General features: G+C 40.5%; 1 protein-coding gene across 15 annotated transcripts in view; it reads right to left on the bottom strand.

Annotated features, from left to right (window-relative positions):
- The window catches only part of NCOR1 (nuclear receptor corepressor 1), a 101,385-nt gene extending 78,753 nt beyond the window's left edge, over positions 1–22,632 (bottom strand). For all 15 annotated transcript variants that reach the window (XM_044993387.1, XM_044993390.1, XM_044993393.1 and 12 more), the window contains exons 1-2: positions 22,507–22,632; positions 1,998–2,174 (exon numbers count right to left, since the gene is read on the bottom strand). In XM_044993387.1, the coding sequence (XP_044849322.1) occupies positions 1,998–2,105 (108 nt within the window). In that variant the 5' untranslated portion in view covers positions 2,106–2,174; positions 22,507–22,632. The remainder of the gene's footprint in view (positions 1–1,997; positions 2,175–22,506) is intronic.

Genomic DNA, 22,632 nt, shown 5'->3' with positions numbered 1-22,632 from the left:
GTCAAAGGAAGGTCTAGGAGACACTAATCTAAACAACAACATTTATTCTAACATGGATCTTTTTATATATTTCCATTTTCTTTAAAACGCAATGAACACTAACTGTTAACATGCAAAATAACCCTCAACCAGCTCATTAGCCAGGAGATTTATTCTGCTCGCCACTAGTGACCACAGAGCACATAGGAGGCCAGATCTTCAATCCCTCGAGTCCCTCTTGCATTACTCCAGTGGTGCAACATGGACTCAAAGCTACATTAAGGCAGCAGTTGAGGATTTCCCTAATGTAAGGGAACCCTGATAGAGCCAGCCCTACACCAGTCCTTCCTAGCCGCCCCAGCATGGGCACATCCTAGGGCAGGCTGGGGGTGAGTGAGGGCAAGGCCAGAGTGCAATTCATCTTGGTAATCCTAGCGAACAGAACAGCACTTTGGAGACTGCTATTCATGGACACAAGCTAGAGCTGCCCAGGTTGAATAACTTGCCCCAAGCGCCAGTTTGACTCCTGTTACCCCTCCATGATCAGGGGTGGGGTGGAGGAAATCAGTGGGAAAGTAGTACTATAAACCCACATTACTCCCCACACACAACATCCAGGTGCACTAAGTATTGCTCTGGCATACCCAGGGATCTAGTTCAACTTTCTTATAGGGAAGGAAGAGGAGGAGCTAGGCAATGGTAAGCTCTCATGGAGAGTCCTGGGTCCCAGAGTAGAGACACTCCCTCCCTTCCTGAGACTGACCTCCTATGGCACTTGTGGGAACCATTCTGTCACAGCATTTGACATGTCACTTTTTAACTCAGAAAACGTTATTAGATATGTCAAAGATTATATAAGTCATCTTTGCACATTGTTGAAGAATTAGTGTTTCCATTGCACAGAAATCCAGCCTTTCTTCCATGTTGCCTACACCTAGTCTAGTAATTAAGTATTACTAGATTAAAAGTAAGACCAAAAAAAGAAAATGATTTTCAATCAGTTACTCTGGGATTGTGTGTTCCAATTAGGACAAAACTCACCACAAAAATAGAAAAGTTGTATTAATTTCACAATATAGGGTACTATATTCAAAAAAGACATTTAAATCTTCTTGATTTTATCCCGAGTGCCAAGCCAACAAACGGAAGATGTGTGCAGTTTATAAAATCTAACATTTTCAGAAGAAAACAAACAAACAAACAAAAATTTTGACCAACTATTTAGCAAACCAAAATTGGCAGCAGCTTTGCTCAGTGGTCAAAATGTCTCCTCTGTCATTCCACTCTGGTTTACACATATTTACATTAGAGTTTTCAACATTTAGAATAAAACCAGAGGAAGTGAGAATCAAAAAAGACTGCCTTATTTCAGACAGAAGATTCTCTATTTGCCAAATATATATTGCTACTCCACTCACTTTGCACACTAAGACAAACTAACTAAACACTGAAACAGATAACATTTTTCTTGAGGGGATTTACAGAAATGAAAATAGGAAGTAGCACATAACTGACAATCTGAACATTTCACTTAGGATGCCTGCATGGTTTTAATATTTTGGTAGACTACTACTAATATATCATCATAACAGTCTTACCATCTTGGGCTGGGATCTCAGCAGATTTCACAAACTACAGTGCTGCAGGAAGTAAGGATAAACTCAAACCCCTTTGACTTAATACCTCGTTATGGAGTTAGGGAGCAATAAAATGCTGGAAGGGACACCTTTTAGATAAGGCATTCAAATGTGGCCAGAAACATTTAAAACCATATCCCACATTTTGTTTAATTACAGCTATTAACCTTGGTGAACTGGCCAAATTCCATCAACGGAAGACAGAACATAAAGTATGTAAATTCCCCTCATCAGTTTTATTTAGGTTCAATACTCTGAAATTTCATTGTTTTTCAAAACATCTGTGGCCTAGGATTAAGTAGGTAAAAATACACATTTGGCATGAGCAAAATACCCAAATTATAGGTTCAGGTTGTAATCTGCATGCTATCTGCTCCTTACCTGCTGATGTCGAGGGTTAGAGAAGGTGTACTGGACAGAGTGAGTAGGATAACGACTCTGTTCTGTGCTGAATGCTCCTTGGTTAGGAGGGTAGCCCGAACTTGACATTATCAGAGAAGGAGTCTTCACAAACTGTGAGATCAACACGAGCAAGCAACCATGTTTCTAGGAAACCGGCTAAAGGGGAAAAAAAGAACGCTGATAAGCAATGAAGTACCAGATGTACTTCCAACACATTATAACCATAGTCACCTAAGCAAAACAACCATTACCAGTAAAAGCTTCCCCATGCACCCGATACATTTATTCAGTAGGTTGCTCTAGTTTGAATCCTGTTAGCTGTTCTTAAATGGGCTCAAACACAGAGGGGTCAGCATTAGCTACAAAAGAGTTTGAGAATTATATTGTCAGACTCCATCATTTTAACAGTCACCAATTTAATTAGAAAGATTTTACTTTTTAAATAGGTCACTTAAAGGAGTTCTTATATAGCCAAATGGTATGGTGGTAATTACCTTAGGATAAGGTGTAATGAGCTAAATTCACCTCCTTGGGAACTTTTTTTTTTTCAAATGGATATCAATGGCTCTGTACTTCCTTATTAAGTGAATCTTGAGGCCAGATGGGTCAGTATTCACTACATCACCAGTCCTATTGGACCCTACAAGAAGTTATTACTATTGAATGGCAGGTTGGCAGCCTTAGTTGTTAGGTAGGCAGGCACACATAAAAGCCATTATTAAAAATGGCAGCCTTGTTAGCAGTCTCAGACTATGTCTACACTCCACTCCAGTATGGACTACAGTGATGCGAACTGCAAAGTGCTCCAAAGTGTTGTACTCTTATTGCCCTGTGTAGATGCTGCTGGCGCAAACTAAAAGGTATCTAGTTTGCAGAGAACCCATCCAAGACTGAGGCAAGGCTTGTAGGAGGGAGCTTTGGAGAACTAGCCTTTTTTAAGCACATAAACATACAAACTCCATTACCGAGAACCTGTCTGAAGATAATTTAAAGCAGTCCGCAGTCTTGGAAATTCTTATTGCTACTGGATATCCGAATAGCTATGGCAACAAAAAACTACCCACTTTCATCTGCAACTAGCAAGAAGAGCGTGCCCTCAATCTGTGGGGCAGATCTGGACATGGGTGATGCATGCACTTGTGACCTCTGTACTCAGTTATCACTTGCATCCAGGAACGAAGGCACACACCTTGAAATAGCTGAGAAAATTCAGCAGCCCATCTGCTTAGCAACATAAGTCACCATGAACAACTAATCTAAGTATTCTTATATAGTCTCTACAGTCTTAGTTGTTAAATACAAAACACACACACGCCAGCTTTTTTTCCTTAGTACCAATCTGTTGCCCAATGGTATATCTGTAGTATGTTGTTCCAACCTGTTTGACAAGTATGTTTCAGGCAGTATATATCTTTGGTCTTGCACAATATTACACATTAAGTGTTATGAGTACTGAACTTAGCAGGAAAAAAAACGAGAAAGTGATCATGCTTTTAAACACTACTTTAATCCACACGTGAGGGTACAGATGAGATAAAATCCTTGAATGCTTTTCTCTATTTCCTGATTTGTGGCTGTCTAAACGAGACAAAGTTGAATCCAAGGGATGCTTTCTGGGCCAAATCTGGCCCAGAATTTGGGTTTCTGAAAACAAACTTCCATAAAACATAAAATCAATTTAAAAAACAAATATTAAAAAAAAAAAAAAGCTAGGTAGACATTCCGTGGTAGCTTTGGCAACTCAAACATTGCATCGTGCTAGAGATGCACATGAGGCAATAGTATGACAAAATACAAATGAAACCTGACCACAAACTGACTTATCAAAGGGAAGTGAATAGTCTCCATTCAGTATCTCAGCTAAGTGAAATCACGATGTAACAAACAGCATAAATGGGAAAAAATCTGAATTTTTAAATTTCCGGTTTTAGTAAATTTATTAAAAATATATATTTAATATGACCACATTCTTTTAAGGCATCAGGAAAACAAAAAAAGGAAACAGGCAAAACAAAAGTGTGTGTGAAAACTTACAGGCAGCACATCTTGTCTCTGTTGTTGAGAAATGGCATGCAAAGATGCAAGTTTTATTAGGTGAACAGAATCTGCGAGTCTCAGGTTGAGAGTCGTGGAAAGGGATGGGGAGAGGGTGTAGAGAAAAGAGGCATGACTATCCTCCCTTTAACTCCCCGATGGTGTTCAGACTCCATGGCAACATTGACAACTTTAGAAACTTCACATTGTACATGTGAAAATGCTCAGTCATTTGTTTTTTTCCAGTGACTTCCTCATTGTGAACTGGAAACATGCCAACTTTCAAGCTCTCAAGCCGTAAAGCTATTTTTTATTATTGTCAAAAATAGGAGCGAGAGAAGAGGCTAGAGGAAAAAAAAAGTTGCAGAAATAGCGTCAGGAGTAATCCAGGTCACAGTGAGCCAAGAGGTGGAGAATGGAGACCACGTCTACTCCACAAACTTTGGTCCACACAATTTACATCATAAAACAGCCAATGAAGTTCATACATCACCCGTGCATGTGCCTACTTGGCTGATTGCACTGGCAATGTACATACTCACCAGGAGTGCTTGCATGAATATAAAGCACGGTACACCATGAGTAGGGTTATCCCAGTGACCTCAGCACTATCATCATGAACACTGCTAACACGACAAATGATTCTCCTGTATTTGTAGACCTGCAGGAAGTACTGAAACAATGGGATCACAATGGGGAACACGAGGATATCCTCAAGAAGAGTTTGTTAATGGACTTAGTGAAAAAAATCCCAGGTTGCTGGTGGCGTTCATGGAGCAGCTGCAGATGGTGGAGCACTAATTCTGGTGTTGAGAAACAAGCATTTGTGAGTGGAAGCACATTATAATGCACCTTTGGGACGATGAACAGTGGCTGCAGAACTTTCAGATGCAAAAAGTCACATTCCTGGATTTGCATGCTGAGCTTGGACCAGCCCTCCACCACAGAGATAGCAAAACAAGGCCCATATTGACAGTGGAAAAACAAGTGGCAATCACGACCTGGAAGCTTGCAAATCCAGACTACTACTGGTCGGGGGAAATCATTTTGGAGTTGGGAAATCCACAGTGGGGGCCACTGTCATGCAAGTGTGTAAGGTCATTAATTGCCTCCAGCTATGCCAGGCTGTGATTAGTGGAAGGCAAGGCATAGTGGATGGATTTGCAACTATGGGGTTCCTGAACTGCCGTGGGGAGACAGATGGAACAGATCTCCCTATTTTGGCACCAGCCAACCTTGCTATTGAGTACATCAACAAAAAAGGATACTTTTCCATGGTTAAGTAAGTGCTAGTGGATCACGGGAGTTGATTCACTGATATCAACATAGATTGGGTCAGAGTAGGTGCAAGATACCTGTGTCTAAGAACACAGGACTGTTCAAGAAGTTGCATGCAGAGTCAGTCTTTCCTGAGCAGTGGATTAACACTGGAGATGTGGAAATGCCAACAGGGACCCAGCCACTGGTCATCCAGACGGCACCAAGGAAAGATTTAAATATCAGCTCAGCGGGTGCAGAATGTCTACGGAATGTACTTCTGGTACACTGAAGGGTGCTGGCATTGTTTACTCACTAGATTAGGTCACAGCAAGGAAAACATCCTAATGGTTATATCTACATGTTGTGTGCTGCATAATATATGTGAGAAAAAGGGAGAAAAACTGCCACCAGGGTGGAGGGGTGAGGTGGAATGTCTCTCTCCTGAATTTGAACTGCCAGACACCAGGGCTATTAGAAGAGCCCAACGTGGAACTATGTATTTGAGGGATGCTTCACAGTCAGCCACTGTAGTGTTCTCTGGCATCTGGCTCATGTAATTTAAATAATGTATTTTGTGGGGGTTGCCTGCTAATCTATATTGTGTTGTGCCTCTTGCAAGTTATAAATACTGTTGGGCCTGGGGCTTTGCCTGTTGCTATGAATTATGTTGTGCATGCCATACATTTATAAATACGGCTGCATGTTTCACTGACATTATGAATTCTGTGGTGCGTTTAAGTAGTTCGATTTCTTCACTGCAGTTATGCATTCCATAATACTTGTGAATTAATAAACAATCTGAGTGCAAAAATTAGGTGCATAAAATCAGAGTACAAACATATACATACATTATACAAACTTAATTTAATGGGGTGAAACTTTTTAAATTTCTGTTGAAAAGGAAGTCAACATTTACATTCATTTGTGTAAACAAAAAGGTAGTTCAATGTAGTCAGTTGCAGCTTTGCATGCACCAATCTGTGGTTTTCACAGATTCTGTATAGGAAGCTGTGATTTTCCTTGTTGTTCCTCTTGAGTAGAGTGGTAGGGGTAAGCAAGTGTTTCATGATGCCACATGGTATCTTGGAGATGTAGGGAGCAGGAAGCACTGAGTTCTCCAAACAGTGGAAAGGATGATGAGTCTAGGATTTTTGGACATGTAGGTGAGCCAGCATCTGCACCCTTTGGGTTTACTGAGAAGACCCATTATGCCGCAGTGCATTTTCCACTACTTGTCCTCCTGGCACACCTGGGCCTTTTGCCTATCCTCTCTGTCCTTCTCATGCTGTTGGTCGTAGTGGCCCTCAAAGATCTTTGTTCAGTCCAATGAACCTCTGGCTTGCAGGATCCTGAACACATCCTCCCTAGTGCTCTTCCTTCTCCTCACCAGGGTCAGGAATTCTGTATGGGTAAAAGGAGGCACTTCTCAAGGCCACCACACCAGAAGTTGCTGATAAAAAAAAAGGGCATACGCACCATTAAATTTACAGTTCCAACGGAAAGGGAAAGATTAAGTTTCAAAACTCCTTTCTCTTGTTTCCATAAATACTTTAATGCTGATTGACAATTCAGCTTTCTAATATCTCACCACAGCACTGCTCTCCAGCGCCAGCCACCGTGAGTATGGGCTGGCATAGAGGATGGGGAGTGGGGGGGGGGGATTTTCAATGCATGAACCCATACATTTTTGGACCCTATTCCATGGGTACAAGTACAGAACAATGGCAGTAAATACTGGTACTATTTTTCACAGTTAGTAGTGATTTTAGCTGATAGCTCATTCCTGAGGGTCACAAAGGCAGAGAGAACCAAGCTGCTACTAGCATCCCAAAGCTGCCCTGGCCAGTATGTCACTACCCTGTTTGCTGCAATGAACCAGGCAAACTTGAATCAAAATGGCGTGGGAAAGTGTCCTATCAAAGAAGAAGAAATAAGGCTGCCATCCCTAGAAACCTGCAGGAGAGGATGGCAGAGTATCTCCATTCAAGTTTCATCGAGATCTTATGAGGATAAGAGGGATATCCCTATTCACGTGACCACGGTGCTCCTCATAGCCCCCGTGCCTGAGCACAGAACTCTGAATCAATGTAGACTGTGTAATCTAAATGTTGGCACTGGTCAGGAATTTGTTTTGAATTTATTTCCTATCTTTATTTCTCATAATATACTAGTAAAACAATGAAAAGTTGATCCCTTGGTCTTGTACACTGGAGCTGGGCCGGGAACCATCTTTAAATGGCCACAAGGGTTGGGTGAGGAAGGAAGCAAAAGCAAATAAACATTGTAAGGAAAACTGTGCACATACACTTACCTCCTTTACCCTGCATCAGCAGGCTCTTCTACGCTCTCCTGGTGGGACTGGCTAGACTCCTGTGGAGTTCCAAACAGGTCTTCCAGGGTTACAGCATAGTTGGTGTCCCCCATCGCATCTCCTCCCTTTTTCTCCTCCTCCCCCTCCCTCTTCATGGCAGAAGTCTTCACTCAGGCTCCCCAAGGTGTCCACAGAGCTCTGCAGGGTGCCGGTGGGGCCACCGTAAAGTACGGCATGAAGTTCATTGCAAGTGTGGCAGGTCTTTGAGGGCAGCACCAGATTTCTTGCTGCCCTTCCTCACCTTGTGGTATCCCTGGCAAAGTTCATTTGCTTTCATGTGGCACTGCTTCTAATCCCCAATGCACCCCTTTTCCTACATCCCCCGTGACATCCGTACATACATGTCCATGTTTGTACAGCTGTTCCACAGCTGTGCTTGCACAGTCTTCCACACACACACAGTCTTCCCAGGAGATTTAATTCTTCTTGCTGCTCCACGCAGGCGTGTGTCTAATGCCTGTGTGTATGTGGAGCCACGGTACGGCAGACACAAACAAAGGTGAGTTTCTAGGTATGCTTCCCATGGTTTACTATCAGGAAAAGATATTTCAAAAACGTTGGGGGGGGGAGAACAGGGTTTGGAAGCATTCCAGTCTATGTTACTCCTATGCAGTGGAGTTTAAAATTGTGAGCAGATGGTCACTGCTGCAGAAACTGGGGCATTATCAGACAGTGGCTGGAAGACTGTTAGGGTCAACACAGGTCACGCAGTGTCTACACTCACATTGTGTTGACCAAATTAGGTCTACCATGACTCTACACTGTTTGGGGAGATAGTTTTACTCAATCACCATAACAGACATTTATGTTGACCAGAAACAAATTTGAGTGTAGAGAAGCTGAAGCTGTTGGGAGTAGGAGGAGGAGGACAAAAATGACAGGGAAATGGTGATACTGTGAGAAGGGGAGTAGGAGAGCTGTGGTCAAAGCCACAAGGAAACTATAGGGGAACATAGCTAGGTAGGAATAATCAGAAAACTAATTTAAGTTTAAATTCAAGCTGCCCAAAGTTCCTGATAGATGCCACATAAGATTGACTGTTGACATTACTGTCTAAGTTTTAAAAGTATGCATGTTCCTGTGATAGTTAATTGAGTTATTTGTGCAAGAAAGTGATTTCACAACACGTGTTGCAAAGTGGAGACCTATAAAATCTGGTTATTGCAGTACAATACAGAATTCTGCACCAATAAGCTTAAGAGGTCTAGCGCAAAAATGCGGCCACCAGGGGCTTTTCTTGTGGCCACAGACTCCTGGGCTGTGTTTTTTGGGGGGGAGGGTGTGACCAAAGTAGTGACCCCTCCCCTCCCTGTTGCTCCTGGATACACCAGCTTGGTGTTGGTTGCTGGGGCCACCAGTAGGGGTTGGGCCCTGCTACCTCTGGAGACACCTGGGACACAATGCTGGAGGAGCAGGCAGCCGGTGAATTCCCCACCTTCCCAGGGGTGGTGAGGCTCAGGCTTTGGGCTCCAGCCCCAAGCTCTTACTGCACAGTGGCAGGCCCCAGCAACCAACACTCCGTCCCTGGGCCCAGGCTGCAGGGCTTCGGGCTCTGGCCATGGGGGTTTAGGGTCCAGCCCTCCGCTGCCTTCCCCCAACCTTCCATCCAGGGCTTAATTTATCTCCAGGCTTGCCAAGGCTAAGTACATCTGCTGTAAAATGTGATACTTGTATGTTTGTAAATATCACTTTTCACAACAGACTTACTAGCTAGCAATAAATAAACTTCAATTATTTGGACATGTATATGTGCATATTTATTTGGTTTTCCATAAAGTTATGTAAGTATTTTAGGGAAAAAACTAAGAGGTCTTAAGAGTGGCCACCAACAAGAGTTAGTGGCCACACTCTGAGGCCACCAAAATTTTGTCCTGAGAACCCCTGGTCTAGTGTGCCATCAATATGGGTAAAGTTACACAGAACTTTATTAATGCTAACAAGAGTTGCATATGTCAATCACACAGGTTGGATAACTGATAGGTCTCTAAAACAGGATATACTTATTTGCCAGAAACATCCACTGGAAATGTTTTCATATTGTCAGCTAATCATAATCTACATCTAACAAGTAATGCATAAATAGCAAATTAACATCTCTGAAAGCTACCCAACACAAAAGGAAATAGAAACAGTAAAAATCAATTTTTAAAAAATATAAATTTTTTAGTGGAAGTTGGATCAATTATCTTTCCAAACCCAGAAATACCACACTTGAGACTTCAGCTTTGTAATACAACTCCTAACACTCCAGACTGATGACAACTCATTTTTACCAGTCTCAATCCGTTTATACATGATATTCAGAGTCAGATCTATTCCATGCAAGTTATCAGCTCTGCAGTCACCAGTTTCCTACTTCATTATCAATGGAGTCATAAGATAGGAATGAAGAATTTTAGTTAAACAAAAAAAAAAACACAGTTAGGTTTCAGAGTAGCAGCCATGTTAGTCTGTATCCGCAAAAAGAACAGGAGTACTTGTGGCACCTTAGAGACTAACATTTATTTGAGCATAAGCTTTCATGGACTACAGCCCAATTCATCGGATGCTTCAGCTCACCTTAACTGATCACTCTTGTTATAGTGTGTATGGTAATACCCATTGTTTCATGTTCTCTGTGTGTGTGTGTGTGTGTGTGTGTTAGTGTTTTTTTTATATTTATATTATATATCTTCCTACTGTATTTTCCACTGCTTGCATCCAATGAAGTGGGTCTTTTACAGATAGTTAGGGCTCCCACTGATAGCTGTTTCAGACCACTGAGTCTTAGAACAAAAAACCTCCCTGCTAAGTATTACAGAAATGGACAAGAAATTAGTACATTTAGCTACAGAAATATTAGCATAAGAGACCAACTCCAAAACAGAGCACTCTTTGCTTCAACTCAGGAACCAATCAGAAGGTTGGTTTCCAAATACACACTCGTTTATACTGTGCTTTACATACAATAAATGCAGGAGATATACTTCACTTCACTCCTTTCAGTGTGCATTCCGTGGGAGACAATGACAAGAGATTGAAAAGAATCCTTAAATCATACTGCACTTTTTTTAAAAATGTAATTGATTTATTTAATAGATCAACAACGGTAATTCACATAAAGGCACTAGCCATTTTAGGTTCTATATTATAACTGGGAAAACACTTTTATAGAATAAAAATGTATTTTTTAAAAACGTTAAGATCCTTTTCATAAGTGCTGTGAATCATTTATTACTTTGGCCTCAAAAATCTCAGAATGACATGTTCATGTCCAGGGCCTTGGACATATGCTATCATGATGAATTAAAATGATGCATTGTCATTTTATTTTAATTAGCATTTTATTGTAAGCTACTTGTTTTCTTTTATTGTAATTCTATAAGTTTGTACTGACTTCATTTTCTGTGACAAGAAACCTAAAAAAAAAATCTAAACTGTCCCTTTAGGACTTTAATCTTAAATAGTTATGTACAACTTTTTTGTAGAAAGGGTACAACCACAAAAATTGCCATTCCTATCTCTATTAAGATACCAAGTTATGAGGCACATAAGGCCCTATTAACATTTTATAATCATGCTGCTCAGTTAATTAGAAATGTCTTAAGCTTTAGGGGCCCGCAAAAGCACGACTGAGAATAGTACTATATTGTCCAAGAAAGTCACAAAACAATGCTCTTGAGTTTCTCTTTCCAATTACTCAAGGAACTTTAAAATATATCAAATCCAGTTAACATATTTAAACTGCAAATATTAAGAAATCATCATACATGAAGTAAAAAAGACTTACTAGTATTGACAAAAATTATGTTCCAGGGAAACCCAGAAAGAGCAGCTAGAGTTTTAGAAAAAGTTAAATACTATGATAGCATTCAGAAGGTATTTACACCAACATTCTAATGTAACTCATTAGCAAGAAAAAACTTGGAGCGATTTTGGACTTTCAGACTTGGAATATATTTTATTTAGGGAAGGGGAAGAGGTGAGTGGGTGTGTGGAGACAGCTGATTTAAATCTTCATTGAGAAGAACTTGGAGAGAGACCATTTAAACTACTGAGAATTCTAGCAGTCCAACTCCTGAAGTCACAACGGGGCAATTACTAAAAGTAACTCTTACTTTTAAAAGCTGAATATAGTGATTCACAGTTAACTGCAACATGTAAAGTGAAGCTTTAAAAAAAAAAATCACAAAAGGTATTCACATTCCCACCCCACACACACACTTTCAATTACAGAGTTCTAATTTATGGTTAGAAAACTGTTCCATTTGATCTGTTCACCCTAAACCATTTTTATCTATGCATACACAGAATCAATTGGATCAACAGAACTGCGTCTGACCAATATTTGTACAAATAGCCTGACATGATTTAATACTGCAGGCACACTGTATATGTTCCACTTGTCTCTGAAGAGTCGGTAAGCAATAGCATTTTCAGTGTCAAATCTAGAAAACCAGCATGGCTCCACAGTATCCCCTCTCAACTATACTTTTCATCTTACATTTCTATTCCTTCTACAATCAAGTCTAAACTTAATTACCAAAGGATTCTACACTAAGGCCTTGTTTTTAATGGGGAAAACAGACCACAATATAAGTTATTACCAGATAAGCTATTGTAGAAAGAGTTCCCTGTGTGGATACTACTCTGGGATAAAAAAAAAAAAATCACTTTATTCTGGAATAATTACTGCACAATACCAGAATAAAGTGTCCACATGGGGAGCTATTATGGAATAGCTATTCCAGTCAATTTCCCTAGATAGACACGACCTAAGAAAAGTTGGATAAGCCATTTAGTCACAAGAACTTTACTTACAGGCAGCTCTTTTCCTTTAAAGTTTCCCTCTTAAACCTGCAACAAATATGAGGATCTTATTGACTAAGATTAACACAGGTGTGTGTGTCTGTGTAACAGTGCAGTACGTGCTACAAATTACAGCCTTCCTGTCCTGATACAAACCTTTCCTTATCTTACTGAGTGTTACTATTTCAGTATCAAAACAGAATTTGACTGACATTTGAAAAAACGTTAATTTCTGTCTCCGATTTTGTGGTACAATGGGTAATGTCACTCATCCTTATGCTGCTTACAAGAGCTGTTCTTGGACAACAGAAAGTAATCTCTCTCTTGAGCTACCTAAAAAAATGTATAGCTTAGAAATGATACACTTATTTTTTGAACTACAGAAACCTGACCTGGATTCTGTCCTGTATAATTAAAAATATAACTAGAAACTTTAACAAAGACCCAAAGATCTCCCTACCCACTCAGTTATACTGTTACTCCCTCTCCATCCTGCAAATCTACTTCTAGAAAAACTGGGCAAAATATTATGAGCTCTTATAGACCGCACTGAAGGTCACCTGATGTGAACTTTTACGGACCGAGAACTAGCAAGTACCAGGCAAACAGTTCTGCAAGAAGCCACAGCACTGAAATAACCAAACAAGGGTATCTTTTTTAAAAAAATGCATATTTTAGTCCCCAGTCTCAGTCACTCTTCCTGGGGCAAAAGGAATTGGAAGAAAAAACTTACTGAGCACTCACTCTGTGCTGGTAGGAAAGAGGAAAAAGGTGCAGGCATGCGGGAGGGCAGACATTTATAAATAATTTGGATTTCTATTTGTTATAGTGAGTCCAACTGAAATTAATCAATGCTGCAGAACATCACTGGGTTAAAGTAAATAACCAGTATCAATTACTTATTAGGAAGGAATTATTACTGTCCTTCCAAAATAGGTGGGTTCCTGGTCCATGACTAGTGCTCTAGGCACTATGATAATACAAATAAATAACAAGTACAATATTATTTGAGAGCAGCTATGATATGGGAAAACAAAGTCAAGAAATTAAATCATGAGCAAAATAAAAATTCTTTGCTTTTAACTGCAGGTTTGGAAGGGTAAGAATCTTTTTCCTCTTTCCCCAGTGAAAGCTTTGACTATGCAGTTTTATTTGCATATCCATGAACTACCCTTCTACTGCTTATTGTAGTTTGCGGATGTAGCCAGCAGGCAAAATTAACTTCTTAATCAACAAACATATATTTGTATTTCAACAACAAAAACGTTATTAGAAGCATGGAGGGTCTTCGTGCAACATTTAAACCATAGGTTGCTCTTTACAAGAATCTCTTCTTTAAGAAGGCAACGTTTTAACAATACCTTCTAAGGCCACTTTTAACAATAGCGTCTAAGGCCAAAGATCTCATAGTGAGGGCCCTTTAAGAAATTGAGAGATTATGCATTCCCCACTATGGCAGGGTTGCTGTACTCCTGAATGCCCAAAGTACTAACTACAGATTGTGTCTGGTTCACATTTTAAGTGACATGAGAAGAAAACAGAGTGGACTAATATAGCCAGTGACAGGAATGACAAAAGACAAAGAGCATTACAGCAGCCAAAAAGAAGATGTCATGTATTATCCGTTATCAGCAAATATGAAATATCGGCATGACTTTTCCAGCTACACTAAGACTGCAAAATATAAATATATAAAAATTCTGATTATGAACAGGCCATTTCCATGAACACAGACTACAGTACTGTCAAATTCCTAACACACTTTAATAAAAATACTTCTGAAACATTATTCAATCTTTTAATATTAATAATTCAAGTTTGGTTAAGAACAAATTTTCACTGCAATTCTGAAAGTTGAACACTGGTTGCAGGTTAAATAATTTGGACCAGTTTTACAGGATTTTTAAAGCTATAATATAATTTAAATTACCAATTAAACTTACTTTCCAGAAATGAGTTAAAAAGTAATGTTCCACCAAAGCAAAGAAGTTATGGAGTTAATAGAGTGCAATTTACAAATGCTCTTATCCAGCAAAATTCTATTCTAATCTCCATGCTGTAATTTAGGATGTTAAATAAAAGTTGTTAATGTGAACAGAAATGCAAGGCCTGGGTTAAATGAAGCTATGGTGAATTAAATAGAAGACCATGTGAAAGGTAATTAGGCCGTGTAATGTTTGAAACATAATCTGTTCCTAAGGAAAGGGAACTCAGACTGTATTTACATCTGTTAAGTAGTATCTAATCAGCAACTCTCTTACCTTGAAAAAAAGTGTGCTGTTCTAGAAGAGTATATACTCAAGCAAAAGTTAACATTTACAAAGTCAGGCCATTGGCTAGCAAACAAGAAGTACAGTTCAATTTCTAGTTTCTCATTTGCTGGCTGCAAAGGCAGTCTCTGAGGGATGAAACACTTCATCCCTCTTCAGCTACACCTGTGGCTAATGAAGGACTGGCATTCATATATATCCTGAAGGAACTCCCACTCAGCCCCCATTGGCCAAGGAAGGTCACCACAACATGAAACCATGAGATATGGGGAAATCCTCCACTCACTGGTTAGAGTGAGGAGGGTGTAAACATTTTCTTGATTGAAGTATGGTTAAATCTGAGCTAGGTGATGGGTTAGATATAACCAATGAGGGAATAGTTCAACACCTATAGTTAGGTACTATGGTTTTCAAAATGTCATATGAATTTTCACATGACAAGCATGCAATATTAGACAGCTTTCATTCTGAAGACATTTTATGCATCTCCTGGTCTCCTCTCCACCATATCTCCACTCCCATTGGTTCCAAATAGGAGAAGAGAGCCCTCATGAACTGAAAACTGGAAGCCATGCCTGAAAAATTGCTATCTAGAAAATAAGTAATAATAATCAGTCCAAACAGCATGATGGCAAAGTTCACAGAACCTTGTATTTGAACATGAATTGCTCCTGTTTCATTTGGGCTTAGAAGCATTGTGTCACATGATCTCAACCCTCATATATAAGAAATATACTACACAATCATCCTTCCTGTTTAAGACACACGGTCTGCTTTTTCTATGCTTGGCCAAGAGCTTAGGCACATATCAAAACTAATTATGACATAGAAGATTGATTCCCTGATGACAGGCCCTCTCTAGCTAAAACTGCTTTTAAATAAATGGGACATGCAGGAAGTTCGCTGTTTGGTCACAGTTCTCCAACCTGCATCCTCCTACCACGCCCCATTTCTCCCTCTAACGGATATCAAAACTACCAGATTTTAAAGACTATTTGAATTTGATCATTAAAGAGATATTGACCTGACAAATTATTATGTAGTATTAATAAACTAAACATTTCAGAAGAAAATAGAAGATGAGGAGCAATCAAAGTGACTATACCGGTGCACTCAAATAGACCCAATATTGCCCAATCCACTAATCCAGAGGATCAGATGATTGGAGTTCTTTTGAAAAGACCACCACCAAACACTTGGAAAAAGACCAAACAAGAGCTTTAGATCAGTAGTACTTATTGCATTAAACAGTTTTCTGGAGAGAAATTTTAATTCACTATATGGAAGATGCTCACTAATGCAAGTTCATACAATGTGAAACTAAGTTTTTCTATTATGAGCTGCCTGGAAATATACTATAATGAGCGCTAGGAAAACTTAAAACTATGACAGCCATTGAAGTTATTCCTGTTGTAAATACATTTTTGCCCAACAATGTTTCAAACTATAAACTGTTATGCAGCAGATTTGCTTCTTTAAAATGTAACAAATACTTAAAGCAGTTTCTTACTAGGAACTCATTTAAAAGGACTGCATTACACATACAATTAATAGACTTAAATAGTCCATTAGGAAACTGACTTATTCCAACAAAACCAAAGAAATTAAGGGTTAAAATAAGTACTCCAGCCTGAAGTCACCTCATAATTCAGCACTGAGAAATTTATCTTAGAGCACTCTAGGACAGGGGTGGGCAAACTACAGCCCGCCAGCTGGTCCTCGAGCTCCCGCTGGGGAGTGGGATCTGGGACTTCCCCCACTCCGGCGTTGTGGCGCTCCAGCTGGGGAGCAGGGTCGGGGGCTGCTCCACACAGCTCCCAGAAGCAGCGGCATGGCCCCGCTCCAGTGCCTACGTGTAGGGGCAGCCAGGGGGCTCCACTCTGCACACTGCCACCACCCACACAACTCCCATTGGCCGGGAACTGTGGCCAACTGAAGCTGCAGGGGTGGCGCTGCGGACAGAGAAGTGGGCAGAGCTGCCTGGCCGAGGCTCCGCATAGGAGCCAAAATGGGGACATGACTGTTGCTTCCGGGAGCCACTTGAGATAAGCGCCGCCCGGAGCCAGCACCCCATAGCCTCTCCCCACACCCCAACCCTCCTACCTCAGCCCTGATCCCCCTCCTGCATCCCTTGATCCCAGCCCAGAGCACCCTCATGCACCCCAAACTCATCTATGACTTCAATAGTTCAGCCATAGGTTAGGGGTTTGATACAGGAGTGGGTGGGTGAGATTCTGTGGCTTGCGTTGTGCAGGTCAGATGAGACGATAATAATGGTCCCTCCTGACCTTAAAGTCTATGATTCTATGATCTCCAGCCCTATCCCAGAGCGCCCACTCCCAGCCGGAGCCTGCACCCCTTCCCACACCCCAACCCCCTGCCGTGGCCCTGATACCTCTCCTTCCCAGCCTGGAGCACCCTCCTACACCCCAAACGCCTCATCCCCAGGCCTGCCCACCACCACCACCCCAGCCAGAGCCCTCATCCCTCTCCCCCCGCCCCCCCCCCACACTACTCCCGTGCCCGGAGCCCCTTCATGCACCCTGAACTCCTCATTGCTGGCCCCATCCCAGAGCCTGCAACCCCCAACCCCGATTTCATGAGCATTCATGGCCCACCATACAATTTCTATTCCCAGATGTGGCCCTCGGGCCAAAAAAATTGCACACCCCTGCTCTAGGACCACTGAATCATTAATTCACATTGAGGCAATTTAAAAACAAAATAGCAGTCCAAGTGTAAATCCCACTGCCTCTGTTGATTTATTAAATTAGGTGGAATAGTGTATCTTGAAATAATTTAGTTTTCTTGTAAAAAATGGAACTTTCAAAAATTATAGCCTTTCATTAGTACAATAATAATCTCTAGGTCATATACAGTATAGTGCACTCCACCCATAAAAAACTATGGGATTGACACTTAAGAATTTAAAAAAATACTATTAAGATCTACAATAAAAGAGTAAAGAAACCACAGAATCTTTACCACTAATAAGTACAGATGGTTGTCCTGTCAAGAGATATGCAAAGGCATGTAGAGATGGGCCCTTGGGTATCAAGCACACAGTGTTTCACAGAGTGCACAGAAGCAGAGGAAAGTACAAGTTCAATTGGGCTCAAGACAAATTCAGGCTTAGACTCTAGATACAATATTCTTTAAAGTTAGAATTTTCAAAGAATTTAAAAGCAATACCAAACTTCTTGTCAAATACTATACCAAATTGAAAAGTGGCATTCCTGAGAAAAGGATTATTTCTATTTATTGTGTTCAGTACTGTGTTTGAGGTATGTGCTATTTAACAGAAAGCATGAACAGGTACACATGTAATCCTTCTGGAAGGCTCAGACCACAGATTCCAGGGTAACCACAGCAAATTGCAAACTCTGACACAGATTATGCATGGTGACCAGTAGAGGTACTATGTTGATGGTGTGACAAAAAAAATAAAGGCCACAAGTTTTACTCTTCTTACATAGACACCCAGTATATCAGAAAAAAGGCATCTAATAATTAGACAATATTTTAAAAGAATATATTAATCCAAGATAAAAAAAAATCTACAATGGATACCAATCAAGGATGTGCTTTTTTTATTTAAAGCATTTCTCCTAAATCTTGTCATGACTAAGAATACTAATTAGTTGTAGGTTGCAGTTTTGCACCATTACCCACTCACCCTTTTTTTGGATGAATAGAGTTTTGTAGTTGTAATGAATTTAACCTTTTATTGTCTCCAAATAAAACATGAATCAGTAGGTATACACTTTAAGAGAGGGATAGGTAAGTTTTTATTTAATAAAATGCTTTGGATACAAGTTAAAACCATGTTCAGCATTTGTTAGTCATCTGCCTTGAAATGAGGATGCTCGCATACATTGTTTGCGAATTTGTTGCCCTTCATGGCAGCTTCAGTAAAGTTTCTACAGGAATTCGGCTGATAACTTACTAAAGCAGTTTTTCACAATGCATCATCACCAGTTTCTCTAGAGCAAAATAAAAACAAATGAACAAAACACACCTATGGAGGCTATTTTTTCTCTCTTTCCCAGGGATGAGCATATACAGTATCACTTCAAGATGACTGTTGACAGAATTAACTAAATTCACTTCCCTTGAACTAGGGGGGAAGGAAACAATAGAATTACTTTAAGAAAGCATCACACCATGATGGACAAGTCTTCTATTTCTTCTGATTTTTTTTTTCTTTTAGAGGTATTCACACAAGGACAGTGAGAAAGTTATTATTTTCAGCTTTAGATAATCCGGTCAGCCAAAGCACCCAGGATTTTTAAGTCCAGCCGGCAGTGATTAAATTTTACTTGTCTGAACTGCGTTTTTTACTGTTTTGAGCAGTTGCACAATAGGATTTTTTCAGAGGTTGACTAATGCACCTTCATACAAATATAAAGATCTCTATTTTGCAATAACCTTTGAAGTCAAAGAGGTGAAGTCAGTCACTTTAAAAAAAACCACATAGACCAACATCCTCCTCAAGCATTAAGAAACAAAAACACTGCATATCAAAGCAGTCTAGGACTAATTGGGGAGCACTGTTTAAGTGTTTTGGACACGTGGTGATTCAAGGACATACAAGTAACTTGAGAGATCCTTAGCTCCAAAGTAAATTGGAATTCTCTGCATGTAGACTAATACTCCATGGTGAAGCTCCATGAGGTCCAGGTGACTTCAAACTTGTAGCAATTTATCAGTGAGAATAGATAAAAATCAAGGCAACATAGTGAGGATTTTAGCATCACACACACACAACATTGTTTCTAGACAGAGAAGCAGAGAATTTCATTGTAAGTGGGAAATGTATTGAGCACATTCTGGACTATTTGCATAATTTAGAAATAGACCAAAGTAAATATTTACAGTTAGCAATGGTGCATAGGTCAGAATTTTCATCTGGATCATTTACAGTGGAAGGACTATGCGGCACATGAAGTTAATGTATTCATTTTTCACTTGTGACTTTGGGTCAGATTTGACTAAAGTTCACAAATGAGTATAAGAGCATCAGACTAGCATTCAGGAAATACTTGTTCATGTTATTAAACCACTATACAGGTAGTATTCTTACTTAGAATTGTATTGTGCTGCATTGCACTTGCATGCACTGTACCTGGCTTCCAACTTCAGTGATCATTAACATTCAATTTTTTTTAAGTTAGCTATATTTATTAAAAGAAAAACTGAATAATGTTTTGGCTACTTAAGGAAATCCCCAATGAAAAAGCAAATTTAAGGAGAGCACAACAAATAAAAGAAAAAGATAGACTAAATATACTGAACACAAAAATGGCCCAGAGCTTCTAAAGAAAATTAGACCTGCTCCAAACGAAGAGAGATATGACAAATGTTACACAGAGAAAAAGTTAATGTGACAGTCAATAAAAACACAGTTCTGGCTGATAGTTGTTACTTGTAACAGTAGATTACAAAGATAAATATAACTGAAAGATTGAGGGAAATTTTTTTATTGTACATTTGAATACAGTTTGGTAAAGTCCATTTCCCCTGTTTGTAAGTCTCTCACCTACACTCACTGGGAAGATAATTACATCTTTCGGTCGTCTCAAATATTTATAAGGCCACAACAACTGGTGAAGAGAAACTGAAGAAAGAGATTTGACGGCAGGTGTAGCTACTATGACCTCATTTTTTTGAAATCAGATTTCTAGTTGAGTGTCCCTTTAAATAAAAAGATCAGAATGAATGGAATTTTGCATTAGAATTCCATTAAATTTCAGAAAGCCTGGTGTGGATGACAAAATAAGTAACCAATATGGGTTCTGAGAGCATTTAGAATGTATTAATTTCTATCCCGCTAAGACTATGACATATTTTTATATTTTAGCATGAGCAAACCCTTCATTACATGTTCTAAATACATTCTGGTCAGCCATTGTTATCTGCATTGTATTCTAACCTACTGAATACATGAAACTAAATAAGGAAAACACTTTCATTGCAGCACTTTCTTTGTCCACTTCCAAATGCAAGTTATAACTCCAACAGCAAGAAAGCTCCCAAATGTTGGTAATTCCCAGGCATTAGTAGTACATTTAGATGAGCAATAACATACAATACACTTTCAAATTAAAAAACATATTACCTTGTAGATTTATATCAACAATTTAACCTTGCCAAGGAACCTATATGAGAGAGCAATGCCAAGAAAAATTAATGGCACATTCACAAATTATTCCAATTGAAAACAGCTACAAAGAATCCACTTATCTGAACTTTCCTAGCTTTAGGACAAGTTTGTACCTTCCTCCAACACATGCATACTAGACTTCAGCAGACTAGAAATCCACTTCAAATATTCTACACTTCTTCTTCAAACTTCATAGTTGTTTAGGCAAAAAGAAATGGCAAAACACTGGCGTTTTACTATGCAGACTACGGCCAACAAAAAATAAGATCTGGACACAATCATTATGTGAACAAACATACTACTGTAGTATCTTTTTTATTCAGGTCCTCATCACCAAATTATCACTATGTTAAAAAGAGAATATAGCACAACTTCTCCTCAAATAATAAAGTCTATAACAAAAAAAATAAAATACATTAATCCAGTATAGGTCCAATACTCATTACCTATGGACGCCATAGGTCTAAAATCGCATATAATGTAAAGATATTGACACAAAGCTTACCATTCCAAGTTAACTCACTAGTGATAAGAGAAATATCAACAGCCTGGCTCCGCTATTGTTTTTTCACTTAGGTTACATAGTTCTTTGCAATCAGGAAGTAAATAGGATTGTTAAAGGCCACCTTTTTCTAAGCATGAAAAACAAGAACTTCAGACAGCAATAATAGTTTATTCAGAAGCACCTGTGTGTTTATGCTTGTTTAACATTAAGAGTGGGTAATGTTAAACTGGACTGATGACCAATTACAATTAACACAATATATTTATACACAATAGCAATAACCAGTTTTGAAAAGTAGCAACTAAATAGGCACAGAGTTCTCTACCATCAAGTTTGGACAATTAGAATAAGCCACTTCCATTGTCTCCTACAACACCACAGAGATGACAGACACTGGGGATGTTTACAGTTCCTAAATCAACAATTCAGTGTCAGCATCGGCATCAGCAGCAACACCACTCCCACCCCCGTGTAGGACTAAGGCGGGCAGCTGTAGGGCAGCAACTGCACTTTCAAACCCGCAGCTTGTGTAAACAGGACCTCTTCAGAAACTAACTACAGTACATCGAACAATCCCACACTCCTCTCCACGTTCCCGGATGGTGGAGCTTTCGGCACCCCTCCTCCTCCGCTCCCAAGGAGGGACCGACACCCAGGAGAAGAGCGATGCTCTGGAATTTCTCCAGAAACCTGCTGGCAGCAGCCAGCGCGGCTACACCCCAGGCCTAATCCCCTCATCCCGAAACACCTACCCCACCCTCGCTTCATGCTCGCCCCCCACGGCCCCACGAGCCATTCACCGCTCACCCCCACCACCTCCCTATGGGCGAGTCTCTCCAGCCCCCCCTCCGAAATCCCCATCCAGCCCCCCCTTCTTCTGCACACCCCCCACCCCTCCCAGGCCGCCCCCACCGCTCTCCCCGCCCCACCGCTCCGGGGGGGGGGCAGCCGAACATTACCGCTCCTGTCCCCGGGGAGGAGGGGAACGGCCAGGAGCCCCCGCCTCCCTACAGCTGCCGCGCTAGGCCCCGATGCCCGAAACGGCGGTAGCGCCTCCCCTTCCCCCCAGTTGCCCGGCGAAACCCTCCCCCTCTTACCGGCAGCGCGGCGCTGGAACGGAGCAGGCGGCCGACTCTAGCTAGGGTCGGGACTCGCGGCGTCTCTCACCTCAGCCTCAGCTCCTCCGTCGCCGCCATCTTGTCTCCCCTCCCCCCGGCTTGGGC

This window comes from Mauremys mutica, chromosome 19 (genome assembly GCF_020497125.1).
Source record: "Mauremys mutica isolate MM-2020 ecotype Southern chromosome 19, ASM2049712v1, whole genome shotgun sequence".
Lineage (NCBI taxonomy): Eukaryota > Metazoa > Chordata > Testudines > Geoemydidae > Mauremys > Mauremys mutica.
This window is presented reverse-complemented; position numbering and strand designations above follow the sequence as displayed.